At 38.9% G+C, this 24,368-nt stretch overlaps 1 protein-coding gene across 3 annotated transcripts in view; it reads right to left on the bottom strand.

Annotated features, from left to right (window-relative positions):
• maptb (microtubule-associated protein tau b) overlaps positions 1 to 24,368 on the bottom strand; it is a 61,869-nt gene that overhangs the window by 36,852 nt on the left and 649 nt on the right. For 2 of the 3 annotated variants that reach the window (XM_062990864.1, XM_062990866.1), the window contains exon 2: positions 2,940 to 3,110. In XM_062990864.1, the coding sequence (XP_062846934.1) occupies positions 2,940 to 3,093 (154 nt within the window). In that variant the 5' untranslated portion in view covers positions 3,094 to 3,110. Of the gene's footprint in view, positions 1 to 2,939; positions 3,111 to 24,169; positions 24,200 to 24,368 lie in introns of those variants that run through there. The other variant, XM_062990865.1, reaches the window with a different exon arrangement.

The following is a 24,368-nucleotide window of genomic DNA, read 5'->3' as shown; positions in this document are numbered from 1 at the left end:
ATTTTAACTGTTTTTCAATTGTATTTTAGTGTTTTTTATATTATATTTGTGTTATTTTTAGTGTATAAGTGTCAAAAACAACCCCATTATTTTACATAAGCCTAAAATATATGCAGTTCCAGAGGACCCTGGAACGCATCAACAGGTTTTCCATACATCCTTATGGGAAAAATACCTTAAAACTCGACGGCTTTTAAACTCAACGCCACTCCCAGAATCAATTTAACGTTGAGTTTCAAGGTACCACTGTACATCCAATGTTACAAAAGCCTGATTTATAAAACATACTATGAATTAAAACTATTAATTACAACAGCTACACCACTCAACCAGTATTAAACAGCAGAATGTGTCTTGGCATGGATATGTTGAAATATGCAGCTGTCCCACTTTTTTCCCTTTGTCACCCAAGAGACATGCACTGCCATCCGAGGTCAGCCACCCCCATGCATCTAGAAACCTTGTTTCAGCCATTATTCCTCCCTCTACGAAGACACAGCCAATTATCTGTCTGTGTAGGTACCCGGCCAGCTGATAGCAAAGCTGAGATTTGAACTCAGGAGCTTGAAATCTCAGCACTGTGGGGCTGGCATGTTTTACTGCTGCAGCCCAGACATCAATTTGAATTTGAATAAGCATACAAGCTAATAAGGTAAAGTAATAAAGTGCATGACTTTGTGCTGGTTTGTTTTAAATACAGGTCAATGTGCATTTTACATACAGCCCCAACTTGTGCTAAGGTTTGACCTGTTGATGATCCATAAACAAATAAAAAAACAGGTTAGCTAACAATAATGATATAAAAAGGTCCCCTTATAAAATAAATAAAAGCAAGTTGGGGAAACATGACAGTATATATATAAATAATCCTGCTTATGAAGCACAGATGGACAAACGAGACACAAAGCTTTGATTTAGAAAACCTCATTGCTTCAATTCTGGTCCCTAAATACAGAGAACCAACACCATTGCTTTCCTACTGACTTTTTCCCCAATAGAAATGTATTCATTCATTTGTCCATCCTCAGGAAGGAAAATTGGGTTAGCACAGGTGAAAAGCTTAAGCAGGAAGGCTAAGAAGAAGCTGCTAAAAAAGGAAGTGCAGAGCAAGCTGGGAGAAGCATGATGTATTTTACATTGTAACATCATACCAGACACCACCTCCTCATGATCTGAGGCAGCTTTGCACTCCGTACCCTCTGTTATATCCTTTTGGGAGGTCACTTCAGGCTTTGACCCCTCTGTCTCTTCTGTCAGTGTAATGCAGTCTTGAAAATTAAACAAGAAGATCCTGTTACATTTATTTTTCTGGCATTGCTTCAATCCGAAGTAATACACAAGTGCCACCATATTCCTGCACCTTTATTTTACATCCCTGTTTTTATTGTGTTGTGTAAAATTACACAAACATGGCGTTCTATCTTATGTTGTAATATAACAAATAAATCACAGTCATTACTTTACTGATAATTTGTGGGAGTTTAAGAAGTTGGTTATTAAGAATGTGTGAGACATGGGAGCACCAAATTAAGAAAAGAGGAATGAAGATAAACTCTTGAGCTCAGAGTAAGTGAATGTGTAGTAAGTGAAGAAATCGAACTCAAGAATGAAATTCTTCATTTGCACAACACTGTTCAGCCAAAGAGCAGCAAATGTTCCCAATAGACTCTTCTCCCATTGATCTCTTCACTTACAGACAGTACAGACATTATAACGATGGCAATAAAATACACCTATTATTTATTCATCTACCATCTGTTATAGCATATCATCTTCAAACCCATTTCTTTTCTTCTGTCTTACCCAGAGTCAGAAAAAATGTCTGAATGTCTGCTTTAATATACACTGATCAGACATAACATTATGACCACCTTCCTAATATTGTGTTGGTCCCCCTTTTGCTGCCAAAACAGCCCTGACCTGTTGAGGCATGGACTCCTAGACCCCTGAAGGTGTGCTGTGGTATCTGGCACCAAGAAGTTAGCAGCAGATGAGGTGGGGCCTCCATGGATCGAACTTGTTTGTCCAGCACATCCCACAGATGCTTGATTGGATTGAGATCTGGGGTATTTGGAGGCCAAGTCAACACCTCAAACTCCTTGTTGTGCTCCTCAAACCATTCCTGAACCATTTTTGCTTTGTGACATTTTTTACCTGCGATGCACTGTGTATTTTGACATTTTTCCTGCTTCTAACACATCAACTTTGAGGATAAAATCACTTGCTGCCTAATATATCCCACCCACTAACAGGTGCCGTGATGAAGAGATAATCAGTGTTATTCACTTCACCTGTCAGTGGTCATAAATTATAATAATTCTGATACAAACCCCAGGTTGTGATAAAAATGGTAGAAGTGAAATGATTTAAAAGTCTTGCAATGAATTAACTTGCATTAATCTTTATTTAGGGCGGCAGTGAGTCTCAAGCCTATTCCAAAATCACTGATGAGGCAGGGCATCAAACACTTGCTCTTTCAAACACAGAAGAAATGTAGGACATATACTGGTATGGTTTTGGGACGAAGTAAATTAACAATCATGCCCTCATACTGCCATAAATATATTAAAGTAAATGAATAGCTAATATTTTCTAACTAATGAATCAAAAAGTTAGTTTAACATTTGTGTTCACCACGAAGTAATAAAAAATACTGGGTTACTCTGCAGCCACAAATGTGCTGGCATTTACAGTTCATTTATAATATTAATTTCACTTGCACAGTCTGCATCTTTTCCGCCTACCAACACTTTGACCACTTTGCTGCCAATCTATATTCTAGACATTTTAACTCAAATGTATGCATGAATGCCCATCAAGTTTAGATTTCTATTAAAATATAAAATGTTGAAATAATTTTTAAACTATTTATACTTTTTTTCCCAATATAATTTATAACATATTATGTTTGACATGGTAAACTGTGACCTCACACTGACCTTTGCCTGGTCCATCTCCAGGCCCCATGTGTACCGCCATACCGTTCTTCATGCCTTCGGCAGGGCTGTCGTTGATGGACATGTCGGCCACGGCAGAGGCCACATTCTCTCCAGAGCCATACTGTCCAGAATTCATCAGGTCCTGGTGCTCCATTTTAAGATGTTTTCAGTCTAAGAGTAAATAAAGAATAAAGAAAGAAAAATAGTATTGATGGATTTGTTAATGATTATTAAGGATTCTGTAGTGCACTTGATCTTAGCAGGGCTGGGCCATAAAAAGAAAACATTAATCTGTTCAAATGTATCTTTAAGAGCTGTTGTTCATGCTTGAGTTTTTTTATGATAAACTATGCAGTTTTTCCTCTAAAATCTGGAATAATGTGTAAACATTAAACATTTTCTGTTTCTATGTCAAAAACGCTGAATAATCACTTATAATATAATTATTTAACTTCATTTATAAATATAACTTTAATTACATTGTGCAAACATTCCTTGGGTTCATTCATTCAAACCCAGTATCCCATGACCCATGTTGCTGTGTTGCACCCACACTAACAGCTACATCACTGTGCTACCCGCCATATTCCACAACCTTGAACTTTCACCCAAAACATTAGATTATAGAAGCTTAAATACAATCCCCTCCTTAGCTATTAGCACCCCCTAAAAGATGAGGTAAAGATAAGTAAAAAAGTCAATTTGAACTGAACTGATACAGTTTTTATTCATCAATACATCAAAAAAATTTAATAAATAATAATTTTTAATAAAACCCCATTTGCCACAATTATTGCCACACTTGCATTTAAGACTTCATGCAACCTCCCTTTGCTAGTTAAACAGCACCTACTGTAGCCTTCTCCTGTAACATCTTATAAAGTTGGAGAATACAAAGCAGGAAATTTATGGTCATTCTTTCTTACAGAATGTCTCCAGATTGTACTTTTTTATTGTTACTCCCTTGTACCTCTTTCGCACACCCCACAGGTTTTCTATGGACCTTAGATCAGGGGATAGAAACCCTCACTTTTACTAGGGCTGCCAATAATTGTGGAGGGTATTGTACAGGCTACTATTAATAACAGTTTACATTTCTCTAGGGCTGATTTAGATCTTTAAAAGCATAATATTAAAATGTGTAACTAGGCAGAGACACAAAACAGACTGATATGTCACACTTACATTCTTTATCCTGTATCCATTTTTCACAGAGTACAATTTACACTGAATTTATTATTGGCTGACGACACAGCTTAATGTGATGCATATTAAAACACATTATTTATTGATTTTACTAACTGCTCAGTCAGAAAACAGTGGAATCCAGTGAGGAAAACCCTCTGGACGGTACACAAATCCACTGTAAGGCAACACACACTGACACATTTACTCACTTAGTAAACCCAGGAGCAGATTAGGAACAGTCAGTTCATCTTCTGCATAATTTACAAGTTGGAAGGAAACCATGGTACCACAGGGACAAAGTGAAAACATGAAAATCCTCAATGAAGGATAGGAGGCTACGATCAAACCTAGGATCTAAGAAACCATGTTGCATGGTTGAACGGAAAGCTGAATGTAAATTTAAATGTGTGTTATTTATATTTTCTCTATATGGTTATGCAAATTTTACATGTTCTTTGAACCATTAAACAGTTTGTTTGTTTGTTTGTTTATTAGGATTTTAACGTCATGTTTTACACTTTTGGTTACATTCATGACAGAAACGGTAGTTACTCTTCACACAAGATTCATCAGTTCACAAGGTTATATCGAACACAGTCATGGACAATTTAATATCTCCAATTCACCTGACTGCATGTTTTTGGACTGTGGGAGGAAACCAGAGCACCCGGAGTAAACCCACGCAGACATGGGGAGAACATGCAAACTCCACACAGAACGAATCCGGACCGCCCTACCTGGGGATCGAACCCAGGACCTTCTTGCTGTGAGGCAACAGTACTACCCACTTAGCCACCATGCCACCCCCATTGAACAGTCATTATTAATCAATGTTTTTGTTAGTTTTCTGAAACGCTTAACTTCTATTCACCTTAGATATATTAGCTTCATTAGAAAACTTGAGCACCAGATATGTTTGACTAAGTCCTGTTTTATAGAAAAAATCTTGGACTTAATGCACTTTTGCTGTAAGCAAATGAATACTAATTAAATTTAAGAGTCAGACATGCTCCTGACATGCACAGAGACAAAAAAGGAAGGAAGGAAATGGTTAAAAACAGTTTGTAGCATTTCCTTTTGTCACATGTGCAAAGTGCAGGTTTCTATTCCTTTAGCTGACCAGTAAAACACAGTTGTGCATATACTGTAAATATCACTGAAGAAAATTCAAGGTTATTTAGCATTATTCACCTTTAATTTTATTGAGTACAGCTGGTTAGGCTTATTGAGTACAGCTGGTAGGTGTGGTTTTACGACCAGAAAGAAAAATCTAACTTTTCTCTTGTGCTGAGAGGAAATTTGTCCGTATGGTCAAATGTAATACACAAAACACAAGTTGGAACACAAGTGACACAGTCCAGAGAAAAGCAAGTAGATTTTAAGATCCAGTATTTTCTTTAACTTACTTTCTTTAACTTTTCTCCAGACTCCACCCACTTTGTGTGGCTAAAGCTCACTTCTCCTCTATTCTCTCCGTCTCTTAGCTCTTGTTGAAAATAATGAGAGCTGCTTTGTCATGTCATGCTGCCAGCAAAGTGAATGCAGGGTTAGGTGACACATCTTGCCCTGTTAAAAAAGCTGGTCTGGTGGTGTGTGTCTTTTAGTTCTGAAGTGAAGGCAATCCTCCCACACTGCAGGTATTTTAGTACATGTGATGCAATCTGAAATATTCCACCTCCAAAGAAGATAAGGATTACTATAAGGATACTGTAAACTTTTATGCAGAGCTGGATTTTGCTTTAAATGAAGTCTTTATCTGTTGAATGATGCAGCAAATGAACAAAGGGAATAAATGATGGAGAATTTTTGAGTAGCAGGATATTTTGTTTATACTGCCATGCCAGATCGACTGGAATATACCAGAGGGAACTGGATAGGCCTGCAGAGTTCTGGGACACAGTTCTATGGCGTGATGAATCAATATTGGAACTGTTTGGCCACATGTATCAGCAATTTGTCAGTGAGGTGCAAGAACAGCAAGGTATTAGTATTGATGTTTCTCTTCTTATGGATATTATTTTTCCTAACTGAAAAACCTGACTGTGTGACTGGCATCAAGGCACCTTCTGTGAAATTGAACCTTGGTGATAACTGGACTTTCCAGCAAGACACTGAACGGAAGTCAACCAAAGCTTGTTTGAGGAATCAGTTCTGGAATATCCTAGAGTGGCTTCACAGATTTATTAATTTAAATCCCATAGGAAATATTTAAAGAAAGCAGCTGCATACAAAAACCATCAAACCTCAATAATCTGGCAGCTTTTGCAGGAGAAGAACAGGTGAGGATTTCACAAAAGAGGTCTTAGAAGCTGAAATTACTGAAATTGCTTATTACAGATTATTAACGCAAAAATATGTTCTGCCAAGTACTGAAGTTGTGGATTGAACAATACCTTTGAACATTTGTCACAATGACTACGTTTTTCTTTTCAACACAAAATCATTAAAAATTATGTTCTGAAAATTGCTTGTATATATCAATGAATATTCTTCCTCTATTTACTGAGACTTCTTGTAGATTTTCATCCAATTCTATATACACACCATCATAATAGCCTTCAATCCGAGGGGGATAAATGTGTCTGACTGCATCTCTGTATCTTGTATTTGTGTGTTTTTATTTGTGTGCTGCACTGATGACTTCCTGTAGGACCTGTAATATCTGCAGCCAGTCTTGACTCATAATCAACCAACACACTACCCACTTATTTTATTCACAAAAGGGCAACATTTAAAGCCAGTGCTGGAATTATTTCATGGTAAAAATAACTTATTTTATATAGTAGTTATAATTTCACAGTGGTTGAGTAAAACATTAACATTTTCAGCATTTAGGAGACACTTTAATCCAAAGTGACTTACAATACTGTTACAGTGAACTGTCTAAGCAATTAAGAGTTAAGGGCCTTGTTTAAGGGATCAACAGTGACAACCTGGCAGTGGTGGGGCTTGAACCAGCAACCTTTTGATTACTAGTCCAGTACCTTAACCGCTAGGCTACAACTGCCTACAAAAAAATTTAATCTCTTTTGGTTTTTCTATGTCTGCACTTATTCCTGAAGATGTTCTTATGTTTCAGGATGATTATGTACCCCTGTACATACTGCTCAAATTATTTGGTGGTTTGCTGATCACCAGGACAGGCTATCTCAGTGGTTAGGGTACCAGGTTATTAATTCAATGTTGGCTTGCTTTAAGCCCATCCATTGCCAAGTTGCAACTGTTGAGCCCTAAGCAAGGCCCTTAACCCTCAATTTCTTGTACTTGCTTAGGATGTAAGTGCTGTACATCATCGTTTAAAATTCCTTCAGTGTCCTTCAGTACCAGATATGAATAGATAATATTCTCCCTGAATAATAATTTAACACCCCACCCAAACCATTTAGAAGCTGCAGATACACACACTGTTACAATTTCCATTATTTTGTTCATATCCAATATTTAAAAATCAACAGTTACAAGAAAAAAAGTGCTACAATAAATTTACCCTACTAATGTCGGTGGCACGGTGACTTGGTGGGTAGCACTGTCGCCTCACAGCAAGAAGGTTCTGGGTTCGATCCCCAGGTGGGGCGGTCTAGGTCCTTTCTGTGTGGAGTTTGCATGTTCTCCCTGTGTCTGCGTGGGTATGCTCCGGTTTCCTCCCACAGTCCAAAGACATGCAAGTGAGGTGAATTGGAGATACTAAATTGTTCATGACTGTGTTCGATACAACTTTGTGAACTGATGAACCCTGTGTAATGAGTAACTACCGTTCCTGTCATGAATGTAACCAAAGTGTAAAACATGACGTTAAAATCCCAATAAAACAAAACAAAACCCTACTAATGTCACATCCTTCTTTAGAGTCGAACCAAATTACACACTACAAGTCAAACAAAGATATTTGTATAAAATTCATCCAATATTCCTTGTTTACCAAAGCTGAAAAGATCGTTCCAGCTAATTAGTGACACATTTTCACTGAATGGTGAACAAAAACGCTGTTCTTACATGTTACAGCATGGTTAAAATATGTTGTAGTCAATTACTTATAGAAAATATTACGTATAGAAATGCTGCTATTAAACACTGTAGATTTGCTTCTGCTAAGCAAAAGTCAGACAGTTTGCCTCAGGAACAGTGCGACCATGCTACATGCTCTGTCGTTTTTTCTTCCATGCCAATTCTGTCTCTCTCTCTCTGTCTGAGTGTGTTATTATCATTTCACTGAGTGTCCGCTGTATGTCCTGTATGTGTTTTAATTAGCTAATGAACCTTCTATCAAAACTCTCCTGTACAACAAATAAATCACAGTCACATATTCAGCCCTAGTGAACATTCACTTACACACAGAAAACACAATTACTCATGTCTGAACCAACAGACTTCATAATTATAATATTCTGATGTGTGGCCTTCTTGTCCTGATCCTGTTTAACAGTGGGAGGTCTGAGCTTTGAGGTCTTTTGAAGACTAAACCTGCTGGGTTAAAAATATACATAGTATATACAAGGACGGATTAAGGATAGTCTGGGCCCCTGGGCAAAGAGTTTTTTCATAAGGGGCCCAAAAGCATGGCTAGGGCCCCCAAGAGGCCCTGGGGTCAAAGTCCCTAATAGTCAGAGGATCCTTAAAATGGAGGGCCCTTGGAAATAAAAATATATTGTATCATAAATGTTGATAGGCATCGCAAAATGTTTTGGGCCAGGGCCCCCCCGGGGCCCCCTGACCTCAAGGACCCCTGGGCGCTGGCCCCACTGGCCCGGTCAGTAATCCAGCCATGAGTATATACATACAGCAACTATGATTTATTCATTTAGTGAAGTGGAAATTTTTATAATGTAATTTAACTTTGCAACATGTCCTTCTAGTTCCTTGTGATGGTCATTTCTTTGTGCCCAATTAAACAGAGCTCGTTTGACTGCACCCATTAAAAAATACATGCAACAGTGATTTCTTGCCAATGTCAGGCATTTCTTTTAAGAAAGACAATCTAAAATGTCCCCATATGCCATTGCTCTGGGCTTAAAGAATGTCACACAAGAAGCCCCAACTCTAAAATCAGCACCCTAAAGCATGATTTAAGTTTCTCACAAAAACAGCAGCCTTTAAGTCCATGACAATGTAAAGCTCACTTGACTGAGACTAGTGTCATCCATTTCTAATTTAACTTCTCATTTATGGCAATCCTTTTTGTGGCTTTTGGATTACATAAGACAACTTTCTTCCCAACTTTGAGACCACTGAGACCACTGTTCCACTTCTTAATGCAGTAAGAGAAGCCCTATTTGGCCAAAAATATGTGACCATAACCATGAACAGTTTGGATTCCCCTTCCTCTTCATTGCAGCAATAAAATCTCCACTTCTTATTATTTAAAAAAAATAATAAGAACAATAAAAAAATTGACATTCCATTTATCCCAAAGGTTCAATAGGGTTGAAGTCAGGGCTCTGTTCAGTCACTGGAGTTCAATAACATTAAACTTGCTGAACCATGTCATTGTGAAACTTGCTTCATACACAGAGGCACAGTCATACTGAAACAGGAAATGACCTTCTCTAAACAGTTGCCACAGTTAAAAGTGTACACCGATCAGCCACAACATTAAAACCACCTCCTTGTTTCTACACTCACTGTCCATTTTATCAGCTCCACTTACCATATAGAAGCACTTTGTAGTTCTACAATTACTGACTGTAGTCCATCTGTTTCTCTGCATGCTTTGTTAGCCCCCTTTTATGCTGTTCTTCAATGGTCAGGACTCTCCCAGGACCACTACAGAGTAGGTATTATTTGGGTGGTGGGTCATTCTCAGCACTGCAGTGACATTGCAGTGACACAGTGGATCAGACACAGCAGCGCTGCTGGAGTTTTTATACCGTGTCCACTCACTGTCCACTCTATTAGACACTCCTACCTAGTTGGTCCACCTTGTAGATGTAAAGTCAGAGACGATCGCTCATCTATTGCTGCTGTTTGAGTTGGTCATCTTCTAGACCTTCATCAGTGGTCACAGGACGCTGCCCACGGGGCGCTGTGGGCTGGATGTTTTGGTTGGTGGACCATTCTCAGTCCAAGTTACAACATTGCTGTGTCTTATCCACTCATACCAGCACAACACACACTAACACACCACCACCATGTCATTGTCACTGTGGTGGTCATGTGGGGGTCCTGACCATCAAGGAACAGAGTGAAAGCAGGCTTAAAAGATATGCAGAGAAGTAGATGGACTACAGTCTGTAATTGTAGAACTACAAAGTGCTTCTATGTGGTAAGTGGAGCTGATAATATGGACAGTGAGTAGTGTATAAACAAGGAGGTGGTTTTAATGTTATGACTGATCAGTGTATAATCCATTTTATTATTTGATTAAATTCACCTGTTAGCAATGTTGGCTTGATAAAATCAATCCAATAGGTAGGTATTCATACGTTTGACGATGTAGTGTATATAAGCACATAGTACAATTGTAGTGTATTGTTTTATAATGCTTTGTTAAGCTGAAACCCTGGTTAAAGAGGGATTTGCGACAAGAAAGCCTTTGTGCTCTTGTCATCTTAGCTTGTCAGCTTGTCTCTAAAAAAATTTAGCTTTTTCATCATGCTAAAGAAACAGCGCTGTCCCTTTAAGAGACTCTGTCTGCCTGCAGGAAGGCTGAGAGCCTCTCCTCTTTGTGTGAAGAGCTTAAACGAAAAAACACCACCAGACGATTTAAACAGATCAAGGACGAAACAGACAGACAGAAAAACATCCAAATATTATTTTTTTATGTTTTAATGATTTGTCATGAACTGTTATTCGATTTAATAATAGGATTTCTGACGTGGGGAGAGTGGCCATGTGGGCTAGAAAATGTACGAAGGATGTGGGTGCGGTTCGGAGTGAGATGGCACGACCACGAGGGGGCCAGAATGAATAGATGGGATACAAGTGCCTGACAGCTAGCACCAAAGCCCTGCCTGATTTATCAATATTAGGAACAGACATCACTGCAGCATGAGAGAAAGACTGAGAGAGATTAGACAGAGAGAGAAGAAAGCAATTAATTCATTTAACCACTTTATCCTTGCCAGAAATGCAGTGATGTCAATGGACACAAAGCACGAACACACCCTGTATGCATCCACTGCATGGCAACATGCTTACATACATTCACTTAATCACTTACACCTAGGGGAAATTTACGGCAGTCAATCCACCTATAGCAGGTGATTCTTGCTCCACCATGCCACACAGATTTAAAACGGATTTTAAAAAAAAATACTTTTCTTATGCATTTTTTCCCGTTTTTCTCCCAACTTTTTAGCGCGTCCAATTGCCCGATTGCGTCATGCTTCCTCTCCACTAATGCCGACCCCCGCTCTGATTTGAGGATAACAAAGCTAACCCACGCCCCCTCCGACACATGGGCAGCAGCCGTATGCATTTTATCACCACACTAGGCGGGTGCATATATGCGAATCAGCCTTGTGTATGGAGAGACACAACCTGATCCGCACTCTTTCCCCGCCCCTGTGCAGGCGCCATCAATCAGCCAGCAGAGGTCGTAGTGCATCAGTTACAAGTAGTCCCTATCCGGCTTAATACCCCACCCCTATTTGAACAACAGGCCAATCGTTGTTCATGTGGCCACTCAGCCCACCCGGATGGCAGAGCTGAGATTCAATGCAATGTAATTAAAACTGATTTTAATGAAAAAGACAAAAATGAAGTGATGGAGAGAAAATCGAGAAAGTAAGAGAAATAGGGATGAAGAAGAGTTGATATTGGGTGAGGGAGAAGAAATTGGCATATGGGCAAGCGTAAGCAAAGGGGGGCAGTAATTAATGTACATAAAACAGTTAAAAAATCAAGTAATAAAAGAGAAAGAGGTGATGCACCCAGGTGGCACAGCGGGATATTCTGCTAGAAACAACCCGATTCGAATCTCGGCTCTGCTACCGGTCGGCTATCTAACGAGCACAATTGGCAGTGCCTGCAGCAGACAAAATTGGCCACCGAGTCTGCTGGGTGGGGTCTTCAAACGCTGTGTAAGGACCCTGGTTATCAGACCGAGACGTGAGCAATAGTGGATGAGCCTCATGTGCGAATCTACCAAGGCACGGGCGAAAAAAGGCATTAAAGACAAATATACCCTCACTGAACACAATCGGGATCCCAGCAGCGGAAGAATAATTGGCTAGGCTAATATTGAGAGAAAAAGCCTAAATAAATAGAAAAAAAAAGAGAAAGAAATGAGATTGAGAGGAAGCGGAAGAGAAAGTTAGAGTGCAAGTGGCAACGGCAGAATAACCGACTAAAGGAAATGGTTTGACACAAGGGACACAAAGCAAACAAATGTGGACAGACAAGGAAAGAACAACAGTGAGGCAGAGAAAAATGAGACAAACCCAGTAAGACAGACAGACAAATGCAGAGTGACAGGGTGACATGATGCAGCACATTTCCAGAGGCTGCTACTATAATTCCTTTTCATTTCATTGGGCATTGCATGTAGCTATGTACGTATGTGTATATATGTACATGTATATACAGTACATCGATCTGCATAACATTATGACTACCTTCCTAATATTGTGTTGGTCCCCCGTTTGCTACCAAAACAGTCCTGCAACTGTGATGCTCTGTGTATTCGGACACCTTTCTATCAGAACCAGCATTAACTTCTTCAGCTATTTGAGCTACAGTAGCTCGTCTGTTGGTAGGACCACACAGGCCAGCCACGTGAATCAATGAGCCTTCGCCGCCCATGACCCTGTCGCCAGTTTACCACTGTTCCATCCTTGTACCACTTTTGATAAATACTGACCACTGCAAACCGGGACACCCCACAAGAGCTGCAGTTTTGGAGATGCTCTGACCCAGTCGTCTAGCCATCACAATTTGGCCCTTGTCAAACTCGCTGAAATTCTTACGCTCGTCCATTTTTCCTGCTTCTAACACATCAACTTTGAGGATAAAATGTTCACTTGCTGCATAATATATCCCACCCACTAACAGGTGCCATGATGATGAGATAATCAGTGTTATTCACTTCACCTGTCAGTCTGTCTATCTATCTATCTATCTATCTATCTATCTATCTATCTATCTATCTATCTATCTATCTATCTATCTATCTATCTATCTATCTATCTATCTATCCATCCATCTGTGTGTCTGTCTGTGTCTGTCTATCTATCTATCTATCTATCTATCTATCTATCTATCTATCTATCTATCTATCTATCTATCTATCTATCCATCTGTGTGTCTGTCTGTGTCTGTCTATCTATCTATCTATCTATCCATCCATCCATCTATTCATCCATCCATCCATCCATCCATCCATCCATCCATCTATCTATTCATCTACCTATCCACCCATCTATCTATCCATCCATCCATCCATCCATCCATCCATCCATCTATTCATCTACCTATCCATCCATCCATCCATCCATCCATCCATCTATCCATCTACCTATCCATTCATCTATCCATCCATCTATCCATCCATCCATCTACCTATCCATCCATCCATCTATCCATCCATCCATCAATCCATCCATCTACCTATCCATCCATCCATCCATCCATCCATCCATCTATTCATCTACCTATCCATCCATCCATCCATCCATCCATCCATCCATCCATCAATCCATCCATCTATCCATCCATCTATCTATTCATCTACCTATCCATCCATCCATCCATCCATCCATCAATCCATCCATCTATCCATCCATCTATCTATTCATCTACCTATCCATCCATCCATCCATCCATCCATCCATCTATCCATCCATCTATCTATTCATCTACCTATCCATCCATCCATCCATCCATCCATCTATCCATCCATCTATCTATTCATCTACCTATCCATCCATCCATCCATCCATCCATCCATCTACTACTACTACTACTACTACTACTACTACTCATCCATCCATCCATCCATCTATCTATCTATCCATCTACTACTACTACTACTACTATCCATCCATCCATCCATCCATCCATCTATTCATCCATCCATCCATCCATCTATTCGTCTAGCCATCACAATTTGGCCCTTGTCAAACTCGCTGAAATTCTTACGCTCGTCCATTTTTCCTGCTTCTAACACATCAACTTTGAGGATAAAATGTTCACTTGCTGCATAATATATCCCACCCACTAACAGGTGCCATGATGATGAGATAATCAGTGTTATTCACTTCACCTGTCAGTCTGTCTATCTATCTATCTATCTATCTATCTATCTATCTATCTATCTATCTATCTATCTATCTATCTATCTATCTATCTATCTATCTATCTATCTATCTATCTATCTATCTGTGTGTCTGTCTGTCTGTGTCTGTCTATCTATCTATCTATCTATCTATCTATCTATCTATCTATCTATCTATCTATCTATCTATCTATCTATCTATCTATCTATCTATCTATCTATCCATCCATCTGTGTGTCTGTCTGTGTCTGTCTATCTATCTATCTATCTATCCATCCATCCATCTATTCATCCATCCATCCATCCATCCATCCATCCATCCATCTATCTATTCATCTACCTATCCACCCATCTATCTATCCATCCATCCATCCATCCATCCATCCATCCATCCATCTATTCATCTACCTATCCATCCATCCATCCATCCATCCATCCATCTATCCATCTACCTATCCATTCATCTATCCATCCATCTATCCATCCATCCATCTACCTATCCATCCATCCATCTATCCATCCATCCATCAATCCATCCATCTACCTATCCATCCATCCATCCATCCATCCATCTATTCATCTACCTATCCATCCATCCATCCATCCATCCATCCATCAATCCATCCATCTATCCATCCATCTATCTATTCATCTACCTATCCATCCATCCATCCATCCATCCATCTATCCATCCATCTATCTATTCATCTACCTATCCATCCATCCATCCATCCATCTATCCATCCATCTATCTATTCATCTACCTATCCATCCATCCATCCATCCATCCATCTATCCATCCATCTATCTATTCATCTACCTATCCATCCATCCATCCATCCATCCATCCATCTACTACTACTACTACTACTACTCATCCATCCATCCATCCATCCATCTATCTATCTATCCATCTACTACTACTACTACTACTATCCATCCATCCATCCATCCATCCATCTATTCATCCATCCATCCATCCATCTATTCATCCATCCATCCATCTACTGCAGCATGTCCACTTCCACACCCTACTGCTTCTTTGTTGTCATTTTGTAAGTAAAGAAGGAAAGGGTACAGATAGGTATTAGGAATAAATATTAGTATCAGAACCGATACTGGTCTGTTACAATGGATCACATTTACCAAATCTGGTCCAGATTAATTACCAGATCAGTATTAACCATAGTTGATTAATACTGATAGTGTTTTAAAAGGCTGATTCCGACAGAACAAGTTTTAAATAGTAACCTTGTGTAAATCCATCTTATAGATTCAAAGATTCATGTCTGCCTGAACTGGCTACATCTCTATTCAGATTGGATTAGTTTCACTTGGTGATCTGGGGTATATCTATTTTTACAGATTCTATTCTGTGATATTTTTATTCTGCTTTGGACTGCCTGGCTGACAAAAGTGTATAAGTGGAACAATGTATCTGTAGAATACATGTTGTTTTGTTTATTAATATTAATCAGAGAAATTGGTATCAGTGCACATAAAGGTTTATGTGGGAGAAACAACTTCAGGTATGGTTGTATTATTACATTGCATTATTCTAAGCAGAACGTAATAGACACTTGTTAGTTAAGGCTGGTGTTTGAAGATTGAAAGTGGTGGAAGTGCTGGACGATTTTCACAATAAATTCAGTTAATTCGTATTAACGTTTTCACACGATGTTAGAAATGTGACAATCAAGATTAAAATACCAACAAAAGCTATTCTCACAGGCCACCTCTTAGGTCTGTGCGCTAACCTTAGTCGCGCATGGAAGAAAAAAAAACACACACAGTGGGTGTGTTAGAAAACCTAGTGCGCTCTCTACATAGACGCATTTTACGTCATCCAATGCGTGCTCCAGACAAGTAGGCTGTCGAATTTCTAGATCCCTTAAAATGCTCACTAGTTAGATATCTTAAATGTAAATGGTATTTTCAGTAAATAATGAGGGAGCAGCCAATGCTTCCTTAGCGGTTAAGGCAATCCCAGCATTCAGTGCGGCACGACTTTTCTCACAAAAAAAAACACACCCAGGGTAATGTTAATGTAAAGAGGTTATGCTTGCACACCATTTAAAGTGAGAGTTGTTTGTGAGCTATTCCTAAAAAGGATATAGCTGGCCGCTCAGGTGACACAGCGGTAAAAACACACGCTGGAACCAGAGCTGGATCTCGAATACATTGTATCGAATCTTAGCTCTGCCTGCCAGCTAAGGCTGAGCGGCCACATGAACAACGATTGGCCTGTTGTTCAGATATGGGCGGGCCTAAGCCGGATGGGGTCTCTCTATCATGACTGGTGCAATTACAACCTCTGCTGGCTGATTGATGGCGCCTGCACAGAGATGAGAAAACAGTGCTCTCAGGGTGTGTCTCTCCGTACACAACGCTGAGCTGCACTGCACTCGCCAAAGTGTGGGTGACAAGATGCATACGGCATGCTGCCCACGTGTCGGAGGGGGAGTGGGTTAGCTTTGTTCTCCTCAATCAGAGCAGGGATCGACATTGGTGGAGAGGAAGCATGATGCAATCAGGCAATTGGACGAGCTAAAAAGGGGGAGAAAAAGCATAAAGAAAATATATTTTTTAAAAAAGGATATAGCTAATTAAGATTTCTGTTTTATTTTAATTATTGTTATAATTTTTGTTACAAATGTGGTTGTGCTTGCACAGTTTGAGTCCCTTGAAAGGATATTTAAAAGTAACCATTATTTGCACAATGTAATAATTATAGGTGGTGTTGTTACTATTTTTGCACTTCTGCAGTCTTTTAAATTAAAATGCAATAAAAAGAAATGTGTCTTTTTTCAATGCCATTATACAAGAACAAACAAAAAAACTCGGAATCGAGAATAATTAATAAATTTGAAAATAATCGAGAGATTTTTTTTGTGCAAAATTGCCCAGTCCTAAGTGGTGGGTGGGTGTTTAGTATGTTTGCAAAAGGGAAATGGGATAAAAGCTGCCATCAGTCCACCAGCTCCTGATTTCTGTGCCTATTCAACCAGATAAACGACCATCTGTCTTACCCAGTGTTGTCTGTGTGTGTGTGTGTGTGTGTGTGTGTGTGTAGGGTGGCTCTGATAACCCCATACATGCAGTGCAGTCTTATTATCCTAGCACAGGTGGTGGTGTATCTGCATGCCTGAAGGACTGATCTTAACATGAGATCTAGAAAGAAAAGACCTGTTTTGCACAAAATAATCAGAGCAAATCTTTCAGTGTATTAGGAAAAATATGAATAAAATATAATTAAAGCTTGGTGATTGGCATTACTAATTGTTTCACACAATTTATCTCCCTCCTACAGCAGAATGAATTTTACGGCTGCAGAAAAATACAATGAAGGACCTCTGTTAAGGCTGCAGACCTAATTAAAAATTAATTGGATTACAGTAATGAGCTGCATATACTAATTGTAACAAATCATCGTGATTACATCAATCTATTTCAAAACAAAAGAGTCAGGTCTTCCCCCAAGTCAAGTCTTCTCCCAATTGGCACCCATGGTAGAAAGAACTTTGACTAACTGTTCAAGCAAAATCTCTTGCTGTTTTCAAACTGCAAATAAAGAGTCAATTTTAACTGATGACCTAAATCAGGGGTGTCAAACTCAAGGCCTGCGGGACAAATCCGTCCTGCCACGTCATTTTTTTATGTGGCGAGAGCTTAATAGACGTATGATTGTTGTGATGGTTCGAGTAGTTACAGAGACGCAGTTATAAGTTAATGGGACACCCACGCCTTTAAGTGGCAACCGTTGACATCGTAGTCATGGCAACTAACTTTGACTTTGCTAAGAAGCCATGTGACTTTTACGTTTTAGTGGCAAAAGAACACGGGGGAAAGTCAGTAGCGTAAACATTAATAAATAGACGTTAATTCTCTTGCAATCCAATATTGTAAGTAGTAGAAGCAGAAAGAAGGTAACTTAATGAAAGATGGAAAAGTGAATACAAGTTTGTGCCTCAAGAAGTATAAATTTGGCATTTCGACACTAAACACAGAATTTAGCCTCCAAGAAAAACAACAAATTGTCCAAGACCTAAAAGGCAGACTGTATTACAGCAGGAAACTTTACAATCGGCCCTTTGAGGGCCACCATAATGCAGATGTGGCCCTCGGTGAAAATGAGTTTGACACCTCTGACCTAGATAAACACCATCCTTGCACTTAGAGAAATAAATTAAATAAACTTTTTTTTCTGTATTGTACTGTATGTTTCTTTTGTGCAATTGTTTGGCGGTCCGGGTCCTTTCTGTGTGGAGTTTGCATGTTCTCCCTGTGTCTGCGTGGGTTTCCTTCGGGAGCTCCGGTTTCCTCACACAGTCCCAAAAACATGCAGTCAGGTTAATTGGAGATACTGAATTGCCCTATAGGTGAATGGGTGTGTGTATGTGTGTGTATGTGTGGCTGCCCTGCGATGGACTGGCGCCCCATACAGTGTGATACTGTGTGCCTTGCGCCCATTGAAAAGATGGGATAGGCTCCAACACCCCCTGTGACCCTAATTGGACAAGCGGTTAAGAAAGTGAATGAGTGAGTGAATTAATAACCCAAAGTTCAATGCTTTGAATGTATATGACGCTGACTGATCTAAACTAACAAAGAATGTGAATACAGAAATTAATAAAACAATTTAGTTGTCTGATGAAGTTGGTTTGAATTGAAACTACTGGAAAGTTAAATATGATAAAATGGCTTTAAGCGGACGTGGATGCTAAGGTAAACAGATCGGGCAAATATGAAAGAGATCTTTTGTCATTTTAGAAACACCACACAATGACTGACTATGTGACTTACTGACTAAACGAAGATAATAGCTGCGTCCAAAACCGCATACTTCCATACTGAACAGTACTCGAAAGCAGTATGCGAAAGCGGGTAGTGTGTCCGAATATGTAGTATTCATTGAACAGTATGCGAAAAGTACCCGGATGACCTACTGCATGGGCAGCTATTTTTGAGTATGCAAACATAACACACTGTGGTCCGATAATCTATCCCATAATTCAACTGGAGGTGACAGATGGTGGGAAGCAGAGAGTCGGCTGTTTACAAGTGTAAGTAAGATAAAAATAAAAAATGTTATGATTAAGTACAACCCTGAATAACGTTATGAGTAGCTTTGTGGAGAACGACACAATTAATTTTGTCTGATTATAAAATCTATGTAACTCTGGCGATATGATGTCATGCATCATGTGACGTTGGTAAGATGGTGGACGTAGTACACACACTGCACACTTGTGTACTAAAAGAGCGTACTGCTTTACCAGCTGAGCAGTGCGCACTGCCTCCAATTTAGTATGTACTGTTTACGTATGCGTTTTCGAACGCAGCCAATAACGTCGTACTGATCTCCTGGCTTCTTTAAACACCCCCAGAATCTGGTGTGGTGCATTAGAGATACAGCTTCTGGGTTTTGTAGTCCATTTAGGACTACAACAGGTTGTTTTACTTTTCCTTCAGACAAAGTTAATCGACCTATTAGAGTCTTAGTGTATGAAACAGATATTCAGGTTAACAAGTTTCCAATAAAAAACACATTTGTTGATCTGATTAGGGAGTTAAGAGTTTGGACTGTTGAGTAAGAGTCCTGGAGAATAAATGGTATAAAATCCATTATGTTGAATAAAATCCAAATAGGTTTTCTAAAATGCAAATGCATCTGATGGAGACCAAATTAGGAATGAGCATTTTGGTTATTTAGATAGACTTAGTAACCAATTCCATTTGGGGGAGGGATGGGATGTGTCCCTGTTTCACATGTAGCATTCACAGTAAGCATTGATTTTGGGTGTCAGCTTTCCTAACTCTTGATTGTTTTGATTTACTATTCTGTTTTACAGCTGTGCAAACAAGTAATGCATAAAATGATTTAAACTGGGTATTCTTGAAAGCAAGTAAAACATAATTAGGGATGGCACCAATCCGATACCCTGTATCAGTATCGGTCCGATATTGGCCCAAATAACTGGATCGGATATCAAAAGGAAATATAAGGCCATTCAGAAATTAAAACACAGTGATCTACTTTTAGCATTTAAAAAAATCATCTACCACTGCCACAACTAAAAACACTGTTTTAAGGAGTGTCGTCAAAGTTTCTACAATTGAAAGATGTGGATGTCAATCAAACACGATGGACCAATTAGAATTGACGCAGTGCTTGGTTGAGATTTTCCGTTAAAGTTCTGTCACGTTTTTAAATTAGTTAAAACCAAAACGCGCTTATTAAAAAACCCTGCTGGATTCTGAAGAGGACATCTGTGTCTAAACGGGAAACGGTGTAGTTTGTTTTATTTTATAACACTAATGGATTAAATTTCATTGAGGATGTGAGATATCTCCAAGCTGGGACAAGATAGATACATTTGTTTATTTTTTATTATTGAATTATTTCATTTTTATTGTTTATAAAAAATATTTTTTATTATTTATTTTATAATTTTTTCGCTGCCTCTTCAAGGTGTAGACTTGAGAGTTGACAGATCTAGAATTTTATATTAAAATTATAATTTATTTGTTAAATACAGATAAAGTTTAGACTTTAAATTTTCTTTTAAATGTTCGTATGATGGTGTTAAACAAGCCAAAAATGCTGCTAAATGTTTTGTGTGTAAAAGTTCAAATAAAAACAGCAGTTTTGCATAAGTGTGATGTTGTAGGTTCTGTATTTATTCCTTTAGAATATTTGTTTCACAGTCTGAGCATCGTTATTTAGATAGCTAATTTAACCACGGTGCGTTGAGACATGTATTATTACTGCTTAGTTGTTTGAGAGGAGAAATGACGGTATCGGATTGGTATCGGTACCGGCAGATACTCAATTTGCAGTATCGGTATTGGTATCAGACATAAAAAAGTGGTATCGAGCCAGCCCTACAAATAATCCATTGGTATTTATAATAAATTATTAAAAAGGTTTCGTGCTTTGGATGGAATCAGTCCTGGCTTGTGATCCAGGCTGTGGTTCTTAATTTATTTGACCTTTTGAACTAAACGACCTTTATGTTCACATTTATGGCATTTAGCAGATACCTTTATCCAAAGTAACTCACCATTGTACCTAATTACAGTGCAATTGAGGGTTAAAGGCCTTTGCTAAGGAGTCCAACAGTGGCAACTTGGTGGAGGTGGGGCTCAGATTACTATTCCAGTACCTTAACCACTGAGCCACCTGCCCATTTTTTATGAATCATTTTATGCAGGGTGGAAGGTGATGCAGCAAGCTGTGTGGCTGCTGCACAGCTCAACAGCCCTGAAGACCTCCTTGCATTAAAATCCACACGAGTTTCCTACAGGTGCTCCAGTTTCCTCCCACCTTTCAAAACCCCAAAAAACATATACTGGCTGCTCTAAAACGCTGTTTGAGTCGTGTACAGGGTTTTACGATGGTGCAGGACCCAGAACATTCCTAGTCAAAATCAAGTCAATACTGAAAGAAACTGTACTCCTCCTGCATCACTTCAGAAAACGTTGTAAACTCTACACCATGCAGGCCAGTAACATATCGATTGAGCTCAGTGTATCATTAGAATCAAGGATTTTCTCTTTACCACTACAGTGGACACAACATTATTGGCATCTCTTGCAGCAGGGATGTTGTTGCTATGGCAGCAGTGTTAAAACTTAGGGACAAAGAATACAATTTGCTTTGGTCTTATTGATTTTAAACTCATTCAAAACCTGTATTAAAGACCAGATTTTAGATAATAATATCAACAAATAAAGAAAGAACCAGTTTAAATTGCCTTAGGAAAGAAAATATAAAAACATTCTTTTAAAATAGTAAATAATAAAGAAGACAACAATGCTGGTAAAATGTATTGACCAACATGTCTGTCCAAATGTGATTTAATATTAATTGGGTGGCACAGTGGTCTATTACGCTGACCCATCACTGCTGAGATCCAGGTTCAAATCTCAGCAGGTGCTATTGGCTGGCCAGGCACCTACACATATATGGTTGTCTGAGGATGGCGAAATAGCCAAAGCCCTGTGATGGACTGGTCCATATGGGGTGTATTCCTGTCTTGTGCCCAGTGTTTCCAGAGAAACCAGATCCACTGTGACCCCATTTAAAACTGTTAAGATTTAATCTACATCAAAAGCTGCATAATGCATCCATAATTTCATGACAAATTCTATAAACCAGGAGTAAAAATCCCTTTAATATTCATCTTTATTCCAATGATGTTCATCATTAATTAAAAGCCATGCAAAAAAACACAGAGTGCAAAGCAACAATGCATGACAGAACAATACACTTACCCATTCATTCACCCACTAACTAACAGACTTTATTCTAGAAATCAAAACCATCTAATAAACAAGAAATATACAAGAATATATGAGAAAATCTGATATACAATGATGATTTGATTTCGAGAATACAGTCAAAATGTTATGGCCAAATGGTGTGTCTATTTTTTTCTTCTAAAGAAATGCAGGTTCTTCCAAAGCTGTTTCAGCATTCTTATACTAATAACAAATTGATACTGATGTACTTAGGGCAATTGTAGCCTTGCAGGTAAGGTACTGGAGTAGTAATCAAATGATTGCTGGTTCAAGCCCCACCACTACCAGGTTGCAACTATTGGGCCTTTGAGCAAGACCCTCAACCCTCAATTGCTTAAACAATATACTGTAACAGTACTGTAAGTCACTTATAAGATAAAAGTGTCTGCTAAATGCTGAAAATGTAAATGTCCCAGAACATAAGATATTTTTTATTAGTGAAACAGATATGGAAATATAACTTTACCAAATCCTCAATGTCCCTCATTATTCTCAAAATCATTTCAGCTTTATTTTTGAAATCGAAACTTATAAAGTAAAAAACTAGTTGTACCTTAAAATTTCTGGAAATCTGACCTGATTAATATGACTTTTTGACACCCTGATGAGTTAGTATGGGTCTGGAGATTTTTCATTTCCTGTGGTTGCCTTTGGATCACTCCTCAGCAACACATGGCACTGACCCAGTATGGGTTAACTCTGGGCAGTGTGGGCTTGGCAAATCCAATACATATTCCATTTGGGCCTGCGTGTGTCAGCCCACACTGGGCCCACTGAACCACTGAACCATTCAGGGCCCATTGTGAGCTGACACCACAATCCTGACCATGATGAAGTGGTTAGTAAAATGAATGAATAAATAAACACAACCCAGATATCCTTTTAGAAAAAATGGCCGCTGCCTTGCTGCTTAGAATACCCATGTCCTGCACCTGTATAGAGGGTAGGAAGCGAGGATAGGCGTGGGGGAGGAAAGTGACAAAGATGCAGACATGTCCGTTTCCATTATTTGGACATTTTTCATTTAAATGGAAGTTAATAAAAGGGAAAACACACAATAAATCATTTTAAATTGTAATCAAAACGTGTATATAATGTCAGGGTGAGAGACATGAACAGAGTAAAAGAGAGAGATGAGGGTGTGTCCGTTAAAAATGTAACGTTAGCTTGCTGAAGATCTACAGCCTACAAAATTGATGAACAAATTCAACTGTACACATAAAATACATAGAAACACTTAGAAGATAATATTTGATGTTATTTTATAAGACAAAAGTCTTTGTTTCAGATGAAATGTGTATAGCCTCTAGCTAATCTTTTAATACAATGCTTAGCTAAGATGAAATGGTCGTAACCATACGGGTTTGTTCGGGAAGTTTCCGAAAAATGCCGAATAATCGCGAAACCAACGCAGAGGTCGTATATGCAAACATAAAAAGATTGAGGATTAAAATGCACAGAATAACAGTGATTCAACCACATGCACGTTTAAGACATATTTTCAAGTAAATAAATTAACGACACAAACCTGGTCAAAATGACAAAAACGTTATTTTACAAGCTCGTCGATGAGAGTTAAAATGTCAAACGCAGCATCAGCACCACCTAAACCCGGTTACAGAGACAGCGGCTCGATCCTTAATGTATTCTGATTACCTAAGTAGGCACCCTAGATAGGGAATGAAACAGCAGGTTCGTACGCTCAAGATAGTGCACACTGCGCTCTA

This window comes from Trichomycterus rosablanca, chromosome 2 (assembly GCF_030014385.1).
Source record: "Trichomycterus rosablanca isolate fTriRos1 chromosome 2, fTriRos1.hap1, whole genome shotgun sequence".
Lineage (NCBI taxonomy): Eukaryota > Metazoa > Chordata > Actinopteri > Siluriformes > Trichomycteridae > Trichomycterus > Trichomycterus rosablanca.
Note: the sequence above shows the minus strand (reverse complement) of the source record. Positions and strands in the feature narration are given on the sequence as shown.